Source organism: Perissodus microlepis, chromosome 8, assembly GCF_051167445.1.
Source record: "Perissodus microlepis isolate ML-2025 ecotype Zambia chromosome 8, ASM5116744v1, whole genome shotgun sequence".
Classification (NCBI taxonomy): Eukaryota; Metazoa; Chordata; class Actinopteri; order Cichliformes; family Cichlidae; genus Perissodus; species Perissodus microlepis.
The window spans coordinates 25586332-25605264 of record NC_140468.1 but is presented as its reverse complement, the minus strand read 5'-3'; the positions used below and the strand labels follow the sequence as shown (position 1 = coordinate 25605264).

Sequence of the window (18933 nt, the reverse complement as noted above, 5' to 3'; positions counted from 1 at the left end):
AGTCCAAACATAAAAAATAATAATTGTTTCACTTTTAATGCTTTGACCTAAATTAATGATGAACAAACTCTTATTTTCATCGTTTCAAAAAAACCAAAAACTGAATTTTGTTTTCTTGTGCAGTGTCCCTTATTTTCTCGGTTTGTCTCATTTGTGTGTTTATTTACCTGCATGGCATATAACTAATATATGTACACACACGTTGCTCAATTACAGAAAAAAAAACTCCGTGGTGAGGTTTGTACTTTTATTTTAAAGGGAAACTTAGCCAGCTTCCGCTTTCCTCTGCCTCGCTCTTCCTACTTGACAGCCTTGTAACGAGTTTCTGAGACAGCGTGCAGGCTGGCAGGCACACTGGAGGAGCAGAGCGCTCAGGGGCGTCCTGACAGCAGCAGCGGTAGCGGCGGTACCAACAGTGGGAGGAAAACAACCTGTTCTCCAAGTTCTCCACAGTTTCACTCCGCCTCTCTACAGCCCTAAAAACCAAACTTCAGTTCCATTAAAAAGTTTGCTCTTTCCTCTGAGGGTGGTGGAGATCATCATCATCATCGTCGTGTGGCTTCTTGAGTGAGCAGTGGTCATGTCGGGATCGCACTGCAAAAGTTTGTACCCCTTCAGCGGGGAGCAGCACCAGCAGGGACTGAGCTTCGAGGCAGGGGAGATTATTAAGGTGGTCCAGGCTCTGCCTGGAGGTTGGTGGGAGGGAGAGAAGGATGGAGCCAGGGGATGGTTCCCCTCCAGTTACGTCCAGGTCCTGGAGGTAAGGCTGCAGAATAGATTGTTTTGACTTTTTAGGACTGCATTGGATGAAAATGTGCTTGAGTAAATTGAACTTATTTGGCTTTAATTTTGATGAAAACAAGCAGAAAAGTGTATTTTTAATGCCTCTGTGACTCTTGACACACACACACAGTAACAGCTTGGTTTGAACCACAGATGCACACTTGAAGATAAAGACAGCATTGAATGATGCTCTAACAAATAGTTTTCCCGTGCTGTGCTTATCAGATTAACTCAGACCTTCCCAGCAGTTACCTCTCCGCCTGGCTGAGCGGCTGCGCACTTCCTCATTCCATACGCATTCCAATGAAGCGCTCAGGTCTCCTCTCTGTGCGCCTGACTGCTCTTCATGGTCAAAACCTTTCAGTCCTCGCCCTATCTATCCCCTCTGTGGGTTTAGCCACACTGCTGCTACAAGTCTCACTAGATCTCCTACCTTAACATCGGCATGTATGGCTCTGAGAGGAGTAGTCAGTTTTTGACACCACCCTGTGTTCTGAGAGTTGGTTACAATCATGTTGGGCACTAAGCCCAGCATTCTCAGCGATGGCATTTTTATCTTATCTAGATAGCATATGCAGAAACTTGATTAGTGACAGCTGAATGGTGCTGATGAAAAAAGGGCCATTTGCAGGGGTAGGAAAACAAAAGACCGTTCAAGCACAGCATCTCTTATCTGGTCCCAGACCAGTTTAGGGACAGAGCTGATGGGTGGGGCAGTCGGGCGGTGCAGGTTGGAGAGTTTCATCAAGCAAACCACAATGAGCTCTAAAGGTGCAACATGTTGGAAATGAAATGGCAGAAGGGTCTTTCTGCTTAATAATAGGGTGATGTTCACGTGTTAGTGTTTTAATCATGACAGAGTTTCAGTATGATACGGTTCCAAATAACTTTAATGAATCATGACACTGAAAGGTGTGAAAAGTTGCCTTTTATAATGAGTAAAGGCCAGGCAGAAGTCAGAACTACAGCACCATACACTCCCATGTTACACTGCTAACACAAACCCCCTTTGGGGTCGTGTCAGGGAGGGGATCCGATGTAAAACTGGTCAATCAAACATGCGTTGCTAGCCGCTGTGTTGACCCCTCATAGCAAGGGAGCAGCAAAAATAGTTTTTTAAAAAGATCTCTATGGACAGTTTCCCTCATCATAGTCAGTGCGTGATGGGTAGTTTGTTTTTAAATCTAAAATATCCACATGTGCACTGGTAAGACCTAAATGTAGGGACATTGCTGCTTTGACTGATGCATGGACAGAGGTAGCTAAAGCTCCCTCGCAGACTGATCAGCACCAGAGCCCCGATTACTGTAAGAAGTTTGAATACTGAAATAACTCGAAATGATTCACCGCGGCATATGCATGTGTGTACATACGTGTGTGTGTGTCATCTAGGAAAAATGTGGTCCTGGAAAGAAGTACCACAAACATAGTTTTGTGTGCTCTGGCAGGTGTCTGTTTGTCTGACTGTCTGCCGGTCCACGGGCAGATTGTGTCAGCTTTGTTTGAGATGTAATTACAAAACTTCACAGGTGTGTAGTAGAAGGCTGCATTCCACAAGGATGTGTGATTCCTTTTTGTGTCTTTGACATTGAAGACATTTCATCTCATTTTGATTTTATGTGTTTTTGTATCTTTAGGTGTTTTTTGTTGTCTTTGAAGTAATATTTTTCTGATTTTTCTGATCATTGTTTCTCTGGACTTATTTTATCCCTTTTTTGTTTTTTGGTTGTTTTGTGTCTCTTTGTGTCTTTTTGGTGATTTTGTCCCATCCTGTAGTTATTGTGTCTTGTATTTTTAGGATTATTTTGCATGACTTTGTAGTCATCTTTGTCTGGCTTCAAACCTTTTGTTTCATCATGATAACACAGCAGTCCTTTTAAGCATAGTGCAAATTCTACATGTCAGTAGCACAATAAAACAAACATTTGCTTGTTTCTTACTGGTATAATCTTCATTGTTGCTGTTATTCTGTGGATGAAGGATGAAATCTAGTTGCATCAGAGCTAGACTGAATGCACTACGATATGTTATAGGCCAGAAATCACCTTTGAAATGCTCTTAAAAACTCTGATTAGGTGCAGTCCTCATGGTAAGAATACTAAAAAGATGACAGAATATATAATTTTGTAGAACCGGCCAGTCTTCCCCTGCTGGGTGCACTGGCACTTTTTGTAAATCTCTGATGCAATGTGAGGAAAGAGCTCGCCCCTTAAACACGGGTGCATTTGGAAACAATTTGCTTATCTGAAACAAGGTGTGACTCATCACACAAATAAAATTTCTCCCCAGTTTATTGTGAACCCACAGATCTCTGCGGTCTGCAGATCATGTTTGATATATTCAATGTTGTGGGTACAACCGCCAGAAGTAACCGCTTACCCACAGTTCCTGTCTGCACCGGAGTGGAATCTTCTAAAAATAACCTTACACATCAGAGAAATGACACGGGAGTAAAGTGAGGAAAGTCACTCATCAGTTAGCTTTGTTGGTTCAGTATTGAGCTGGTAAGGTGTTTTTCCCCCTGTTCTCTAACAGCATGAGTCAGTCTGTTTTCCCCAACAGGCCAATGACGTACACTGGGTTATGTTAATTAGTGATTCTAAAGCCGACCATAGGTATGAATATGAATGAGAATATGAATAGTTGTATGTAATATATCTTAGTTCTGCAACAGATTGGCAGCCTGTCCAGAGTGTACTCTCCCTCTTGCCGTATATCAGCTAGGATGAGCTCTAGCCCCCTGTGAGTAGCAGAAAATGGGTTGAAACAGTTAACTTTGAGTGAACTAACAGTTAGTTGACAATATGAACTAAAACTAGCATCAACAGCATTTTTTCCAGCATCAACAAAAAGTGCAGGTTCTCCCCAAATTAATTTACTTGTCCAACTATGATTGTAGGGGGATAGTCACAGTGAGATTAACCCAAAAGTTAGCAAAAGTACCAGTTCCATGAGTGAGGTAAAAACAGAAGTCGAAGTGGCCACAACCCTAGGGCTGTTCGATATAACGATATATATCGGATGACGATATAAAAACGTCTATCGTTTCATTTTACGCTATCGTTTGTTTTGTGGTGTCGCAAAATAAACTGTTTACGACAATATTTTTTCATCGTTTTGATGGTCACTGTAGTGGCTATATTAATTTCTTAAAGTTCTCTCTTTCTCTTATATTTAATATAACCACACTACAGACGGACAAGCGCCTGTTTTTATGCGTTGTTGTTAGCAACAACAACGGTAACACCATCGCGTGTCCGCTTGTTTATGTTCCACATAAACCTTTCACAATAAAGCTCAAGATCCTGTTGAGATTTTTCAAAATAAACTGAATCACGTGAAAGAGCAGATTATTTACAGATGAGAAGTAAAAAAGAGCTGCCAGGTGCTAAAAAATAAACCTTAGACTCAAACGTTAGAACAGGCTTTTCCCCGCAGCACGCCGTGTAATAAATACTCACAAAGGCGGCCTTTACAACTTATGTCTAAAAATGTACAGTTTCATGCATCGGTTAAAACACTCGACTCCAGCTACATGACGCGCAGCTGGAAAGACTTCCCGCAAGTCGAGCTGCCCGAGATTCACAGAATTTACAGAAAATGTTACATTTTTGTGATTTATATCGTTATCGGGACGATAGAATTCTTATATCGGGATATGAGATTTTGGTCATATCACACAGCCCTACACAACCCTATAAAATACATTTTAACTTTAAAATTCAAAATGGTGATATATATATATATATATATATTTTTTTTTTTTTAAACTGCCATATACACTTAAGGTGATTGTAAACATATAAACCAAAATAGGTTTTGCACTAAACATTCTTTTCAATGTTGTAAAGATTGTCATTTTAACATAGGAGTCGATGATCATTGGCTCTCTTTTAGATGTCTGCCTCAAGTGGCCAGTAGATTAACTGCCGTTTTTTTTTTGTTTTTTTTTTTACTCCTACATTTCCTTCATTTTTCAGCTCTGAGTTTACAGCTACACCTCATTAACTCAGCCGGTGCTGTTTGCATGTTGTGAAACTGGTGTCATTAAAAGTTGCCCAATTAGTTATTGGAAGTAACAGTTTGCAATGCACCCATGCATGCACAGACATCATTGCTGGGTTTATCTTGTATGAAAGAAATGTTAAAAAGGTAATTACTCTCAGATAAGATTTAAATTGTTTCCCATATTTCCTCAGAGTTTAAAATTCAGAGCAGAAAAGCAGTTAAGATATCAGTGATTAAAGAAAAGATTTAATCCCCCACCACCTCTTTCCACCCCTGTAATGTTAATCCTGTCCTAATGAGCTTAATGCAATATTAATGCTTAATGCAAAGAAAACAGAAACTAAGTATACCTCTGTCAACACTACTACCAGGATTATAGTATTATAATCTGGAATGAAGGTTGACCTCCCACTTCATGTAAGCTAAAGTACACATATTGAAACTTGAGATTTCACAGTCAGTGTGTCATCTGTGCTGTAGGTTGATCAGACATGTTTTGAAGGCTGTAAGATCGCACAATGAAATGACTAATAGTGAAAAAAAAAAGCCACTTCTTTATTTTCCTCATTTAGTTTACGTTTTCAAACCTCAAAAAAAAAATCTGTTCTCTGGCGCAGAGTAACTCCGCTCCCTAACTTTCAGAATCATAAGTGATCATAAATACAGGACATGCATTAATCCCTTTGTATAGCTGGCACATTTAACAATGGAGCTGTGACCTGGCTCTGTTGTCATCTTCAGCATTGTCGCTTTGTTCTACAAACAGCGTCATTCTTCTGAGCGTAATGAATCATTCACATTGTAGTTCTGCTGTTTTTAACAGACCAACACTTGTTGCTGCTTTAAAGTTGGGCTAATATTCAAAACAACTGCCTGTTAAAGACCAAAAGCTGAACTCTTAGCAGTAAAACACATTTAATATTTGCTTGTGTTTATCTTACGCTGTGTTTTCAGGATTTATTTTCATCTATTCTTTGTCACCGTACAACTTACGGTCTAATTTCAAATTTAATTACAATGGTTACTACAGCATGGACCTTTTCTAGACTTCTTGTGAACATATCATTAGTTATTGTAACACTGTACTCCCCAACGTTATTGCAAGGATGTTGCAACATAACTATAACGTAGTCCGACTGAGTCAGAGACAAGCAGTCAGAAAATGATACATGTTATAAGGAAGCTTACAAGCTTTGCTCTTCCGGAATGTTGATAACAATTAGAACCCAAGTGATACAGGATTTTTAAGAATGATACAAATACTTCAAAAAGCCAATATTCTGATATATGGCCGTATTGACATATAAAACAAAAGCAGATTTCCCTAACATCTGTTTTGTGAAGATGGGATACAACGCACATCATGGTGAGATATACCAGGGTTTTGTAGGAAAGGAGAAATCACCTTGTTGGTGCAAAAATACTGGTTTATGGCCATCAGACTGTATTAGTATTGGAGGCTTTTGTAGATTCAACCAAAGAAATGGGAACAAATCATGTCATTGCAACAGGCAGCGAGTAACAAAGTGTTTAAAGAGACCATTTTAAATTGGTTATGTTATGTGGTTCATTCATTGACCTCGGTGTTTCTATGCTTGACATATTCATAGGTCAGTGTAAGTGGCTTAACAAAAACAACAGAAAAAATGGTCAGGCAATAGCCAGTGTGCAAAGAGGAGATCTTGAGAAAGCCTGGGGAACGATTGTTCAAGATCAGTATAAAAAATTACAAGAAAGTCTGGCTGCTTGGAAGCAAAATATAAATCAATGGTGTGTGACTCAAGACTTTTGCACAATACTATAGCTGCCAGGTGATGTCCCAATGATAAAATCAGGACTTAACCACTATAAAGGAGCCACTTGGCAAAGGATTGGAGGTGCCTGTTACCTTTTTAATGTAATGGCTGTATTACATATATAAATAAAATTGAATTAAAATGAGTTCAAATGTGTCCAACTGCTCCTAAAAGTGTTTCCCACATAGTTACTTGCAATTATTTGGCCAAATATGAGAAACAAAGTCACGCTGTCATGTTTTTTTAAGAAACACTGATGACATCCTCCCACAGTTATCTTGCAAAGTCAAGTTTTTATTTGATAAGAAATTTAATAATGCTGCTCCCAAAGACGTTGTGACTAAAAACAGTGGTATGACACATTACATCACTGTTTGGCTCCTTAATGTCCAACTATTAAAGGGGAAATGAAAGAGCAGGTCGTTAAAGAAGTGATTGACTTTTTTCTATTAGGAGTTTATGCAGTGATGTCATTCACGAACCATGCACAGAGTTTAGATGTGAGGACTTTTGTCAGCAAATGAATACCATCCTTCCGTCTTTTTAGAAGTTCCTTTCATTCGTTAGCACATTTCCATCTCTATTCTTAATCACCCCAACCCGCTGCACATCCTTTCCAGCTTGATCTCCCTGCCTAGCCAGTCAGTGCAAGTTCTTTCCCTTCCTTTCTGTCCGGCCTCACACACACTTCAGTGAAAGCCTTTTCTGCCTTTGCAGTACCCCTAGCCTCCCAGCACTCCTGTCTACTTCTTCATCTCTCTGACTTTCCTACTTTGTTAACCTTTGTTAACCTCTTCTTTTGAATGCTTTCCTGTACTTCCCCTTGTGTCACTTTGTCCACGTTCCTCTCTCCAGAGGATACACCAAAAACCACCTTGGCGGTGTTCCTCACTATTCCGTCTGTCCTTTCCCAGTCAACTGGCAACTCTTCCCTGGCATCCAGAGTCTGTCTCCTGAACTCTACGCAACAGTCTTCAACTTCCACCTTTTTATCCTCACCTCTGCTTTCACTTGCTTCCTCTTCTTAATTTCCGAAGTCATCCTATAGGCTAGCATTCATTCTTACCTGCTACATTCTCTCCTGACACCATATTCACATATGAATTTACTTAATAATTGGGTTATGATGAACTGACAGGCTTTTTTTTTGCCAATTCACACACCGGTTGAATTTGTTTATGCAAATAACATGGCAGGTTAACTGATAATAGAATAATTTGTAGTTGCAGTCCTGGCTTCAGCATAAACAGACAGAATCCAGGCCATGCTGAGGTGACCCTTCTAAAATGGGTTTAATTCACTGAATTGTTGACACAGTGGGTTATAGCCCTTAACAACTGGGCAGAGGGTACTTATATGCTCTCGTTACTCTGGGGCTATATATGACATTTCCATAACAAATCAGGGCTCCCCATGAAGTGTTACACTATCAACATGGGCACTTAACATGTAACCAAAGCCTTGCAGCTGGGGGCTGCCTGGGGCCATCTGGAGGGAGACTCCCCACCCCCTCAATTCCTTCATATAGATAAAATATTTTTAGTGTAGGTTTCCCAGTAACTTATGGTTAAGTGCGAGTTTTCTTCCATGGAAAATGATGTAATTCTAATTTTCCTATATTTTAATATCAGTATATATTGTTTTTCCTCCAGCTTAAATGTCTTAAAAAGTCTTCATGTAGCCAGGGGAACTACTGTAAGCAATTTGGAACAAGCTGAAAATGGTGGAGAACCACTTTGTCTACTTAATGCTTGTCCCAGTAGAGAGTCAGCTGTGTTTATTGTGAAACTGGAGTGCTGAGAGCTATTTAGGGGGCTTCTAGTAGAGGTTTTAGGACGGTGATTTTGGCTGGCATAATCCGTGGTGTGGAATGCCGGGGGTCAGACGACTGCTGGCGAGTCTTCAGCGCACAGCCAGGTGTTTCCCCTGCGTGCTGGAAAAGTAACACCACCGCTCCTGTGCTGATGTCATTCTGAAATATAGTCACTTGTTGTCACGGAAAGCAGTTTGTGTGGAAATATCAGCTGGATAACTGTGAAGCACCCAACTTCACAATCACACCTTATCAATCACAATCTGTTGTTTGTTTTGACACTGAAGATGAGCTGTGTTGTTTTTATATATCTCCTTGCAGAAATAATAACTCGGTGCATTGGAACAGACAAAGCAAAGTAGAATGCTTTCATTTCTATCGTTCTGCTGAACTCACGTGCAGCTATTTTAAATTCTAGCATGAGACACATTAGCTCAGTTAAAGTGCAATCATAGTTACTTTCACTTAGGCCTAATTTTTCCAGCGTACTAAAGGAATTCAGCCAAAATGTGTTGACACATTACTCCGTAATAGTGCGTAAATCTGTGTGCTGGGAAAACTGAAAATAAATGAACATATTAAACTGTTGTTTAAATCTGACTCTCACTCATGTGTGTACAGCTTCTTTGGACTGAGCTCGGCTGAGGGTTGTGCTGTGAAGAGTATTTGCAAGCACGCATTGTCTGAGCTACATGGAAGATGGATGGTGTTGGTAATAGTTTATGTATCGAGTGTTTTTGTTGCTGGGATTATAGACTTGTTTAGGCATGTAAATCATATGGTCATGTCAGGAAAGAAGGTGGACTCCCATGGGAAGTCCTGGGATCTTTAAAATCTGTTACTGTGGACAAAGCAACCACCTGACCGTTCTGAGTGCTGTACAGCTCCATCTCCAGGCAAATGTTGCTAATAGGTATAACCATACCTCTAGAAACTTAATTAACTGTACTAAACCTAAAGGGTGGAGTCCCTTTTTGTAAGCTACAACTGTCTAGTTTCTGTGTGATGAGATTATACAGGGAGTGCAGAATTATTAGGCAAATGAGTATTTTGTCCACTTCATCCTCTTCATGCATGTTGTCTTACTCCAAGCTGTATAGGCTCGAAAGCCTACTACCAATTAAGCATATTAGGTGATGTGCATCGCTGTAATGAGAAGGGGTGTGGTCTAATGACATCAACACCCTATATCAGGTGTGCATAATTATTAGGCAACGTCCTTTCCTTTGGCAAAATGGGTCAAAAGAAGGACTTGACGGGCTCAGAAAAGTCAAAAATAGTGAGATATCTTGCAGAGGGATGCAGCAGTCTCAAAATTGCAAAGCTTCTGAAGCGTGATCATCGAACAATCAAGCGTTTCATTCAAAATAGTCAACAGGGTCGCAAGAAGCGTGTGGAAAAACCAAGGCGCAAAATAACTGCCCATGAACTGACAAAAGTCAAGCGTGCAGCTGCCAAGATGCCACTTGCCACCAGTTTGGCCATATTTCAGAGCTGCAACATCACTGGAGTGCCCAAAAACACAAGGTGTGCAATACTCAGAGACATGGCCAAGGTAAGAAAGGCTGAAAGACGACCACCACTGAACAAGACACACAAGCTGAAACGTCAAGACTGGGCCAAGAAATATCTCAAGACTGATTTTTCTAAGGTTTTATGGACTGATGAAATGAGAGTGAGTCTTGATGGGCCAGATGGATGGGCCCGTGGCTGGATTGGTAAAGGGCAGAGAGCTCCAGTCCGACTCAGACGCCAGCAAGGTGGAGGTGGAGTACTGGTTTGGGCTGGTATCATCAAAGATGAGCTTGTGGGGCCTTTTCGGGTTGAGGATGGAGTCAAGCTCAACTCCCAGTCCTGCTGCCAGTTTCTGGAAGACACCTTCTTCAAGCAGCGGTACAGGAAGAAGTCTGCATCCTTCAAGAAAAACATGATTTTCATGCAGGACAATGCTCCATCACACGCGTCCAAGTACTCCACAGCGTGGCTGGCAAGAAAGGGTATAAAAGAAGAAAAACTAATGACATGGCCACCTTGTTCACCTGATCTGAACCCCATTGAGAAACTGTGGTCCATCATCAAATGTGAGATTTACAAGGAGGGAAAACAGTACACCTCTCTGAACAGTGTCTGGGAGGCTGTGGTTGCTGCTGCACGCAATGTTGATGGTGAACAGATCAAAACGCTGACAGAATCCATGGATGGCAGGCTTTTGAGTGTCCTTGCAAAGAAAGGTGGCTATATTGGTCGCTGATTTGTTTTTGTTTTGTTTTTGAATGTCAGAAATGTATATTTGTGAATGTGGAGATGTTATATTGGTTTCACTGGTAAAAATAAATAATTGAAATGGGTGTATATTTGTTTTTTGTTAAGTTGCCTAGTAATTATGCACAGTAATAGTCACCTGCACACACAGATATCCCCCTAAAATAGCTAAAACTAAAAACAAACTAAAAACTACTTCCAAAAACATTCAGCTTTGCTCTCTCAGCTGAGAGTTGGAAAATGTGTTGATGCAATGATAGTCAGCTCCTTCTTCCACTCCTACTCTCTAGTGCAGGGGTGTCAAACTCCAGGCCTTGAGGGCCGGTGTCCTGCAGGTTTTAGATATCACCCTGAGTCAACACACATGAATCAAATGATTAGTTCATTACCAAGCCTCTGGAGAACTTCAAGACATGTTGAGGAGGTCATTTAGCCATTTGAATCAGCTGTGTTGGATCAAGGACACATCTAAAACCTGCAGGACATTGGCCCTTGAGGCCTGGAGTTTGACACCTGTGCTCTAGTGGATCAACTGTTTCGAAGAAATCCACCGATTTTGTAGGTATTATGGATTTTATTATGGACTTTGAGGTGGAGATCTTCACAGGACCAAAACAGTCTCTGAAAAAACACAAATCCACTGTAAATAGATTTATAGATCCCAAGCACCGCAAGACCCAACCTGAGTAGACCAGAGAATAAGAGAATTTATCCAAAATGATGCTGACCTAGAAACCCAACCCAAATTGTGCTTGTATTTAGGTATTGAACATGTTGAGACAACCCAGTTTAAACTAACTAGAATTTGGTCAATTTGGAATTGGGTAAGGTCGAAACAAGTCAGTTCAGGTGGGAAACGCCAGATAAATTATAACATCTATAACGAAGTCTATCAGTAGGTAATTCCCAACATGACACACACAGTCTTAACCAGGAGGATTAGATGGCACAACCTGTACTAACTGGAACATTTATGACTCTTTTCCACTAGCACCTAGTGGGCTTGACTTTGCTCTGCTCTACTCTATTCAGTTTCAGTCGTTTTCCATTTCACTTGAGCACCACCTCGCTGTGGGTGGGATCGTTATAGCAAGGTGCCCCGAAAGTCCCGTGACGTCTTTTGTATGTGGCACAAACACAGCACAATAATGGAGGCGATGTTTTGATACGTACTCAATCATCCAGGTAAGGAAATCCTAAAAAGTTTATGCCCTTCACCTGGACATAGAGTTTCAAAACGCAACGCCGAGATGATCAGAATCAACTTTTTGGGAATGGAGGCGAAGGTATAACTGCTATAGATATAGGTCTATAGATCTGTGTCAGACTCTAGGTAAAAGACGAGAGCCAGAGACCACACTGTTGGTTTGTGTTCAGCCATTTCCTTCACTGGTTTGATTCTTGTTAAGAACTCACTCTCATGATTCATCCAGTGTCATGACTCCCTGGCCAATCAGTGACATGCAGTCTGTTGGCGTTGCATTTGTGGCTCGACGTAGCTCGGGGTTGAGCATGTAGTGAAAAGTATCTGGTATCAGGTACCGCCACCTAATCGTAACCCTAAAAACCAAGTAGAGTAGACTCGAGTTGAGTGGACTAGGTAGTTTTAGGATGGCACAGTAAAATCTAACGCCTCATTTCCTCTAGCGCCAACTATCAGCTGGTCACGGCAAGAACTGCATTCGTTTGCGTTGAGAGCTCAGTGAGTTTAGTACTCGAGTGGAAATTGGAATAGAGGATTGAGACCATATCCGATCTTGAGATAAGCAGGCTCGTGCAGATAAGCTCTGCACACTGGTGAGCACGTTCCTCCACATGCAGAACATAGCATAGTAGGACATTATTTGTACGGGTGAAGTAGAAAAGTCACAGGGCATGTGAAATTCACATAAACTTGTAGAGGGCAAGATGTAACAGAACGGGCTTTGTTTGTTGCAGTGAAACACACTCTCACACACACATATATGCATGTGCTCAACGATGAGGCATTGGACAGACAATGACAGTTTGTGGGAGCATATGCACAATATCTCTATGTGACTGAGTGCATGTTTAAACAGGCATGTGAATCCCTCCTCCTCCCCGAGTGTCTGATGTGTCTCTAAATCTGGGAATGTGGCTTTGCTTTAGGCTCCCACATCTGCCCAAACCAAAACAATGTCTCCCAACAAAGATATGGTCCACAGACCCTGTCACTCTGTTTCCCTCTTCCCGGTCTCACTTGCCCCCCTCCCCCTTCAAGAACTGTTTAATTCTTTCACTGCACCACCCCTCCTACATTTACTTTCGCTGTGTCTTGACACTTTTTTCTCCTTAGGTCTAGTAGGCGGCGGCCCAACACGCATGTGAGAAATTTCTCCCCCACTGAGCGAGCCCAGAGGGTGAGGAGGTCAGTGGTACAGTCTCCTCTGAGGCCCATTCATAACACAGATGATAAGATATGTTTTCAGTGGTTTGCATGTGAGTCTTAAAGTTTTTGTTTCACATCAGTTTTTGCCAGTTCCCAGTATAACTTTCATCTTTACTGTTTCCTTTTCTTTTTCCCAAAAATGTTTAGTTTGTATTAGTTTCAGTCTTACTTTGTTTTGTGGATGTTATTTGTCAGGGGAAAGAATATCATCTTTGTGACAGTTTCATATTTTGTGACCACACCTGGCTGGATCATCATCAGATCATTTGGTCCCGGGTGAAGGTGTTGATTGGGCATCTGTTGTTCTTTTCACACAGACATCAGTGTCAGCATTTCATGTGTGAACCCAGGATGTGCAGACATGACAGTGTCGCCCTAGAAAGGGAAGGTGGAGGTATTTATGAGTGAATAATAGGAAACAGACACTTCCACTTGCTGTTACACCTTTGTTCCCATGCCTCTCTGACATGTAGCGTTAGGAGATGGAGTGAGCAGGGAAACAAGATCACAACGCTGCTGCATGCCTCGCTACGATTCTGCAGAAACTCCAGACCAGAGATGGCCCCCACTCTCAGGCTGCATCTTAGAGTTTGTGTATGTGGCTTATGCTCACTGGTGGCTGTTTACGACTCTGCTCCAGTGTGTGTACAGATGGAATTTGTTTGGTTTCTCCTCAAGACGTGCCCGACTGTATACAGCAGGAAATGACTAAACTCTGATGCAAACTACAGGCTGCATTTTATTTTGTTTTTGAAGGTCTAATTAGAGTAAGGATCAGGATCCTTGTAACTTTGTTATTATCTTTGGTAATAACTGAAGCAGACATGTACCAACCTAACCAACAGATTACAAGCAGGGATGAATTAATACTTCATCATCATAGGTGGTAACCGTAATCCTAATCCTAAAAAGAAAATACAAACAAGACAGCACAAGCGAGAATAGCCCACAGACGTTGTTTGTGATACATAGGCAGCTGAGCTGTCCGTAGGCTGTGCTTAGAACCACCACAGAAGCCTATTGGATCAATCTAATCATACTTAAAGTTGGGTTTTGTCTTAAATGACTCATATTCTGCTAACTCCATAGTTCTGATATTTGCACCTTACTAGTGAACTAGCTTTTCCTGATTCACAGATCAAGATAAACCTTATTTGCCTCACACTGGGCCTCGATGCAGCCTCTCCATTTACTGTCTATCTGAAACTGCTTGCTTTCCTCTCCCTTTAAGCCAGCTTTTTTCTGATTGGCTGCGCCTCACAAACAGGAAGGTTGAACAGCAAATGGGCAGCGCTTAGGTGTCCATATAATGGTAAATGGACTGATTCTTATATAGCGCTTTTCTACTCTCCCGGAGTACTCAAAGCGCTGTATACAACCCACCCATTCTCCTAAGCACTGACTCTAAACTGAGTGCTTTTCTAACAACATTCACACTCTGATGGATGCATCGGAGAGCAACTTTGTTAGAGGGTTAGTATCTTTCCCAAGGATACTTGATACTTGGCATGCAGACTAAAGGAGCCAGGAATCAAACCACCAACCTTCCGATCAGTAGGTGACCTGCTCTACCTCCTGAGCTACAGCCACAGTGGGAGTGGATACCTACTGACATCATAAAGCCAGGAGTAGAAAGGGAGATCTTATTTCTTCCTGCCATTGTAGTCTTGTCACAGAAATGCAGAGCAGACTATACACTGTACGTATTCCGTGACTTGGTGTAGAAGTATGATTAACATGGATTTCATTTGTTAGAAATACCCATAATTCTTTGCATCAAGTCAGTACAGCTGAGCTGACCTGTTGCAGCCTGCACTTGTTGCTGCAAATCCACATGTTGCTGTGAGGGCCAGTACCTCCTGAAATTACAGCACAGAGTCTGTGGTGCAATTTACAAAAACAAACAAACAAAAACAAATATTGAAATTCGTATTGGCCGTCCTGTCACCGGCCGTAGCGCCTAATCTGCCTCCTCGGTCTGTATCACGTGTAACTCTGTATGGAGTCATGCTTACATTTGCTACACGGTTTCTTAATTCACAGACAGAGAACTACAACAGCAGGCTTTGGAAAACAGGAACAACTTTAAACAGCAACGTTTGTGTTAGCTTCTGCAAAGCCAATTTCAGATGATGTGTTCAGGTCATATGTTATTAAAAAATATTCATTTTCAGTTTCAATTTCATCCACTTTCCTTAATCTTCAACTCATCTATTTTCTTCTTTCTTGTTCTTTTGTGGCTACGAATGCTGTATTTACACAAAAGCCAATTCATTTTGTTTGTTACTGAGACTAAATCACACTCATTTTTGTAGGTGCTGGTAGTGTGTCCACAGTGGGCACAAAACAGGTGCTGTACCTTCACAGAGTGTGGTTAGCAAGCCTGTTCTGTGTGGACCTTTATAAATTCTGTTTCACTGAACTGTAGTTGGTTTAAAACACTATCTTATGTAGGAGGTCTTCCAGATGAAGGGAATCTAAGTAAAAGTATGTGGGAAGAGGGTGTAGGGGATTGGAATTCAGCCTATATATAGCACCAGTTGTCCACTTGCACACTTGCCGGATCATCTTTGAAATTACAGTAGTCAAGCTTTTCTCTCATGTTCCTCTAATCCAGGGGTCGGCAACCCGAGGGACGCGTGCCACAGCTGGCACGCGAAGGGTTAACTAATGGCACATAGCTGGACTGGCCATCGGGTATTTGCTCGGTGGGCCGATGATTTTTATTTTGTAACGGTATAAACAATGAAAGGTGGTGGATTGGCCAGACGCTGGCCGGTGTGTAAAAATAACTCAGTTGTTTGGTGGTGGCTATGGCGTAGCTTCCACAGATTCAGTAACATTAGCAAGTGGTGGAGGCCAGCAGGTGGATGAGAGAAAGGGGACGCAAGAGGAGAGACCCGAGGCGGCCGCCGGTCCGAGTGTCAGGTGAACTGAACTTCAGGTAAGAAGTTATGACCTGCAGTCTATCTGGGTCAGATATAAACCAAGTTTAGGTGGAGTTTATTTTCGTTGTGCTGACTTTGCAATAACTCGTACTGCGTGCTAGCTAGCACGTCAGAGTTTCTATACAGCTGGGTGGTGCTATGATGTGACTGATAGTGAACTTTATTCATAAGGTTAGTTAGTAGAGTTGCCAACCGTCCTGTAGAAAAACAGAATCGTCCCGCATTCAGAGAAAATATTATGCATTTCGTATTGAGCTGAAAAGGAACACTGTTTGCCCCGTACTTCAGCTAGAATGGAAAAAGACACAAAGCTGGATTTATTCTGTCTTTACGCTGTCAGCTGCCTCTTCTTCTCTCATTCTCTCCCCTGCCTCTCCTGTTGCTACTTCAATCATGAAACTGATCAATGATCAGCTGATCGGCTTTTCTCTCTTGTTTGTTTATCGCCCACTTTGCGCCAGAAAGAGGAAACCAGCGGATGTCGCGCTAAACAACAGCAGCACGTTTAAGCTTGATCAGCTGTTGTTAGGATTTATTTGATATTAATTTCTAGTATCAGCTGATGTTTGCTGGAGCCACAGCTGTAAAAGCTGCTGGTCATGATGTCGGTTTGGTTATCTGGTGAGAGGGAAACATGAAGATGAAACCAGGAGATGTCCTTACTGAACCATCAGAGCTGAACAGGTGATGGAGAAACAGGTTTACCTTTTAGGTGACATGAATGAGTTAAAGGGAAGTTATGAACTGTTTCTGAGAGACAAATAACACCAGGATCCTTTTCTAGTAGCTGACAGCTGGTAACTGTGCAGGGGCGGGTCTAGCAAAGTTTTGCCAGGGGGCCAGGTAGGGCATTAACAGGGAAAGGGGGGCACAAAGAAATACTTCCTTATTCTCATTTAAAATGTCTGTTATTAAATAATTATCTGAAGCTTACAACCAAAGTTTTTATCTGATGTAAAATGTATAGAAATCATACATATACCAACAAGACTGTACATCACTGTCACAACAGCGTTTCTTTTCATTCAAAGGCTTTATGGCTTTAATACCTGGGGGGCCAGTCTGTAGTCAAAATGCCCAGGCCGATTTTTTTGTCCCAGTCCAACTCTGGGCACGACATGCAGTGAGTTAATCTGAGAGGGTGCATTAAAAAAAAAAATGGCCGCGCCAGCGGTGCACATCGCAAATTAGCTCGCATAGACACATTAGTAGTGTCGCTTCTTAATGACGGTATCTTAACTAACAACCACAACTATCAGATTCAACTTGTAATTGGCTAAAACTAACTTAGCCTACTGGTGAGAGGGACGTTGTTAGCTTTCTGCATTTCGACACTTCAAATGCTTCAGGAGCTTTCCGCTCAGCACAGCATCAGCACCACGGAAATACACGGATACATCCGTAGACTCGAGACAGAATTCACAATGTGTTTTCGGAACTTTCAGGCGTTTGGACCAATGTTTTATTTTCTGATCAAACCAGAAAGCTTTAATGAGCAGCTGGATTTGTCTCGCATTAACTGTCTGAGTTAATGCCAGCTAATGCAACATCGAAGCAGCTGGAATCCACAGCTGTGCGTGTTCATGGAGCTGCATTTTCACCTGCTGGACATCACTACCTGACAAGTTTAACTGTCTTCAGAACATTGCAGAGGCCTTATTGACAGTATTTGGCTCTACATATCTGTGTGAGCAGATTTTCTCTCACATGAAGAGTGTCCTCAGGTAGCCGTCTGAATGCTGGACACTCGGAGACCTGTGTCTCTGAGTGGGAGACCAGAGATCACATTAACATGTGTATCTCTGTATTAACAAACATGCCATATTGGCCCAGTTTATTTTTCTTATCATTGTTGTGAGGAGACCATAAATAGCATTTGCATTTTCTCTTGTACAGTTCATTTGCTGTTTCAAAATAGCTGATAACTATTCGCTGATAGCTGCCAACATCTGTGAACAAATATAATTCTATAAATTGGTTCTAGTGTGTAACTGTTAATATAGAGCGTTATTAAATTTATTGCTAATGCAATCATATGGCACATTGACTTCTGAGGAAATTTTAGATGGCACTCGTCATCAGAAAGGTTGCCTACCCCTGCTCTAATCCAACCACGTGATGTTTTTCACTCTTTCACAGCCTTTGCGTTTTGCCTGCTCCTTACCTGGTTTGCCTACCTGTGCATGACCGCTGCTCGTTTAGGAATGAAAAATATAGATTTTTCCTGCTTTCCTGTGTTTCAGTCCTCTCTTGCTGTAGTTTAGAGTTTCTGCCTTCAGGCTAAAAACACATCTCTGGAAGGCTTGTAGCTAGCTTGTGACAGACCGCTTGGAAATAAAGTTTTTTAAATGTAGTGTTCTTGGAGCATAACTCCCCCTCTTTGCCCTGCATTTATGTTTTCTTCTGTGGATGTGGAGCTGGAATCTATACATTTTGCATAAGATTGATTGGATGATTCAGCAGTAAAATTGTGTTCAGTGACATTTTTTTGCAGCATTCAGTGTATCTATTAACTCCACTGTTCCATGTTTAATAAGATCCATTTGGTATTATCAACTGAAATCCCTGGATTGTCTTTGATTGTGCAAGGCTGTTTTCGGTGCTACAACATTTGCAGTTGGATTAAAGAAAGAACAAAAAAAGGCAAATGTTCATGACAGATCTGTGATTTTGCATGAACTCTCATGGGTTCATTGAAAATCAGAGCCGTCTACTACATTCTTACTTTCTGATTCACAAGATAAAGGGTACTTAAGGTTTAGATTAGAAGAGCAAGGATCTGTAACTGATGGTCTGACCCCCACAGAATCACGACATCATGGAGTCAGTCTGGGGTTACTTGAAGAGTCAGAGGATACTCTCTTCTGATACTGAGTTGTTTATAGGCTTTCTACAAACTATTTGTTATATAAT

General features: G+C 41.5%; 1 protein-coding gene across 1 annotated transcript in view; it reads left to right on the top strand.

The window, feature by feature from the left end:
* The first annotated feature begins 340 nt into the window (after window positions 1–340).
* The window catches only part of gas7b (growth arrest-specific 7b), a 60574-nt gene continuing 41981 nt past the window's right edge, over window positions 341–18933 (top strand). Inside the window, exon 1 of the mRNA XM_084938395.1 lies at window positions 341–760. Within this exon, the coding sequence (XP_084794521.1) occupies window positions 581–760 (180 nt within the window). The 5' untranslated portion in view covers window positions 341–580. The remainder of the gene's footprint in view (window positions 761–18933) is intronic.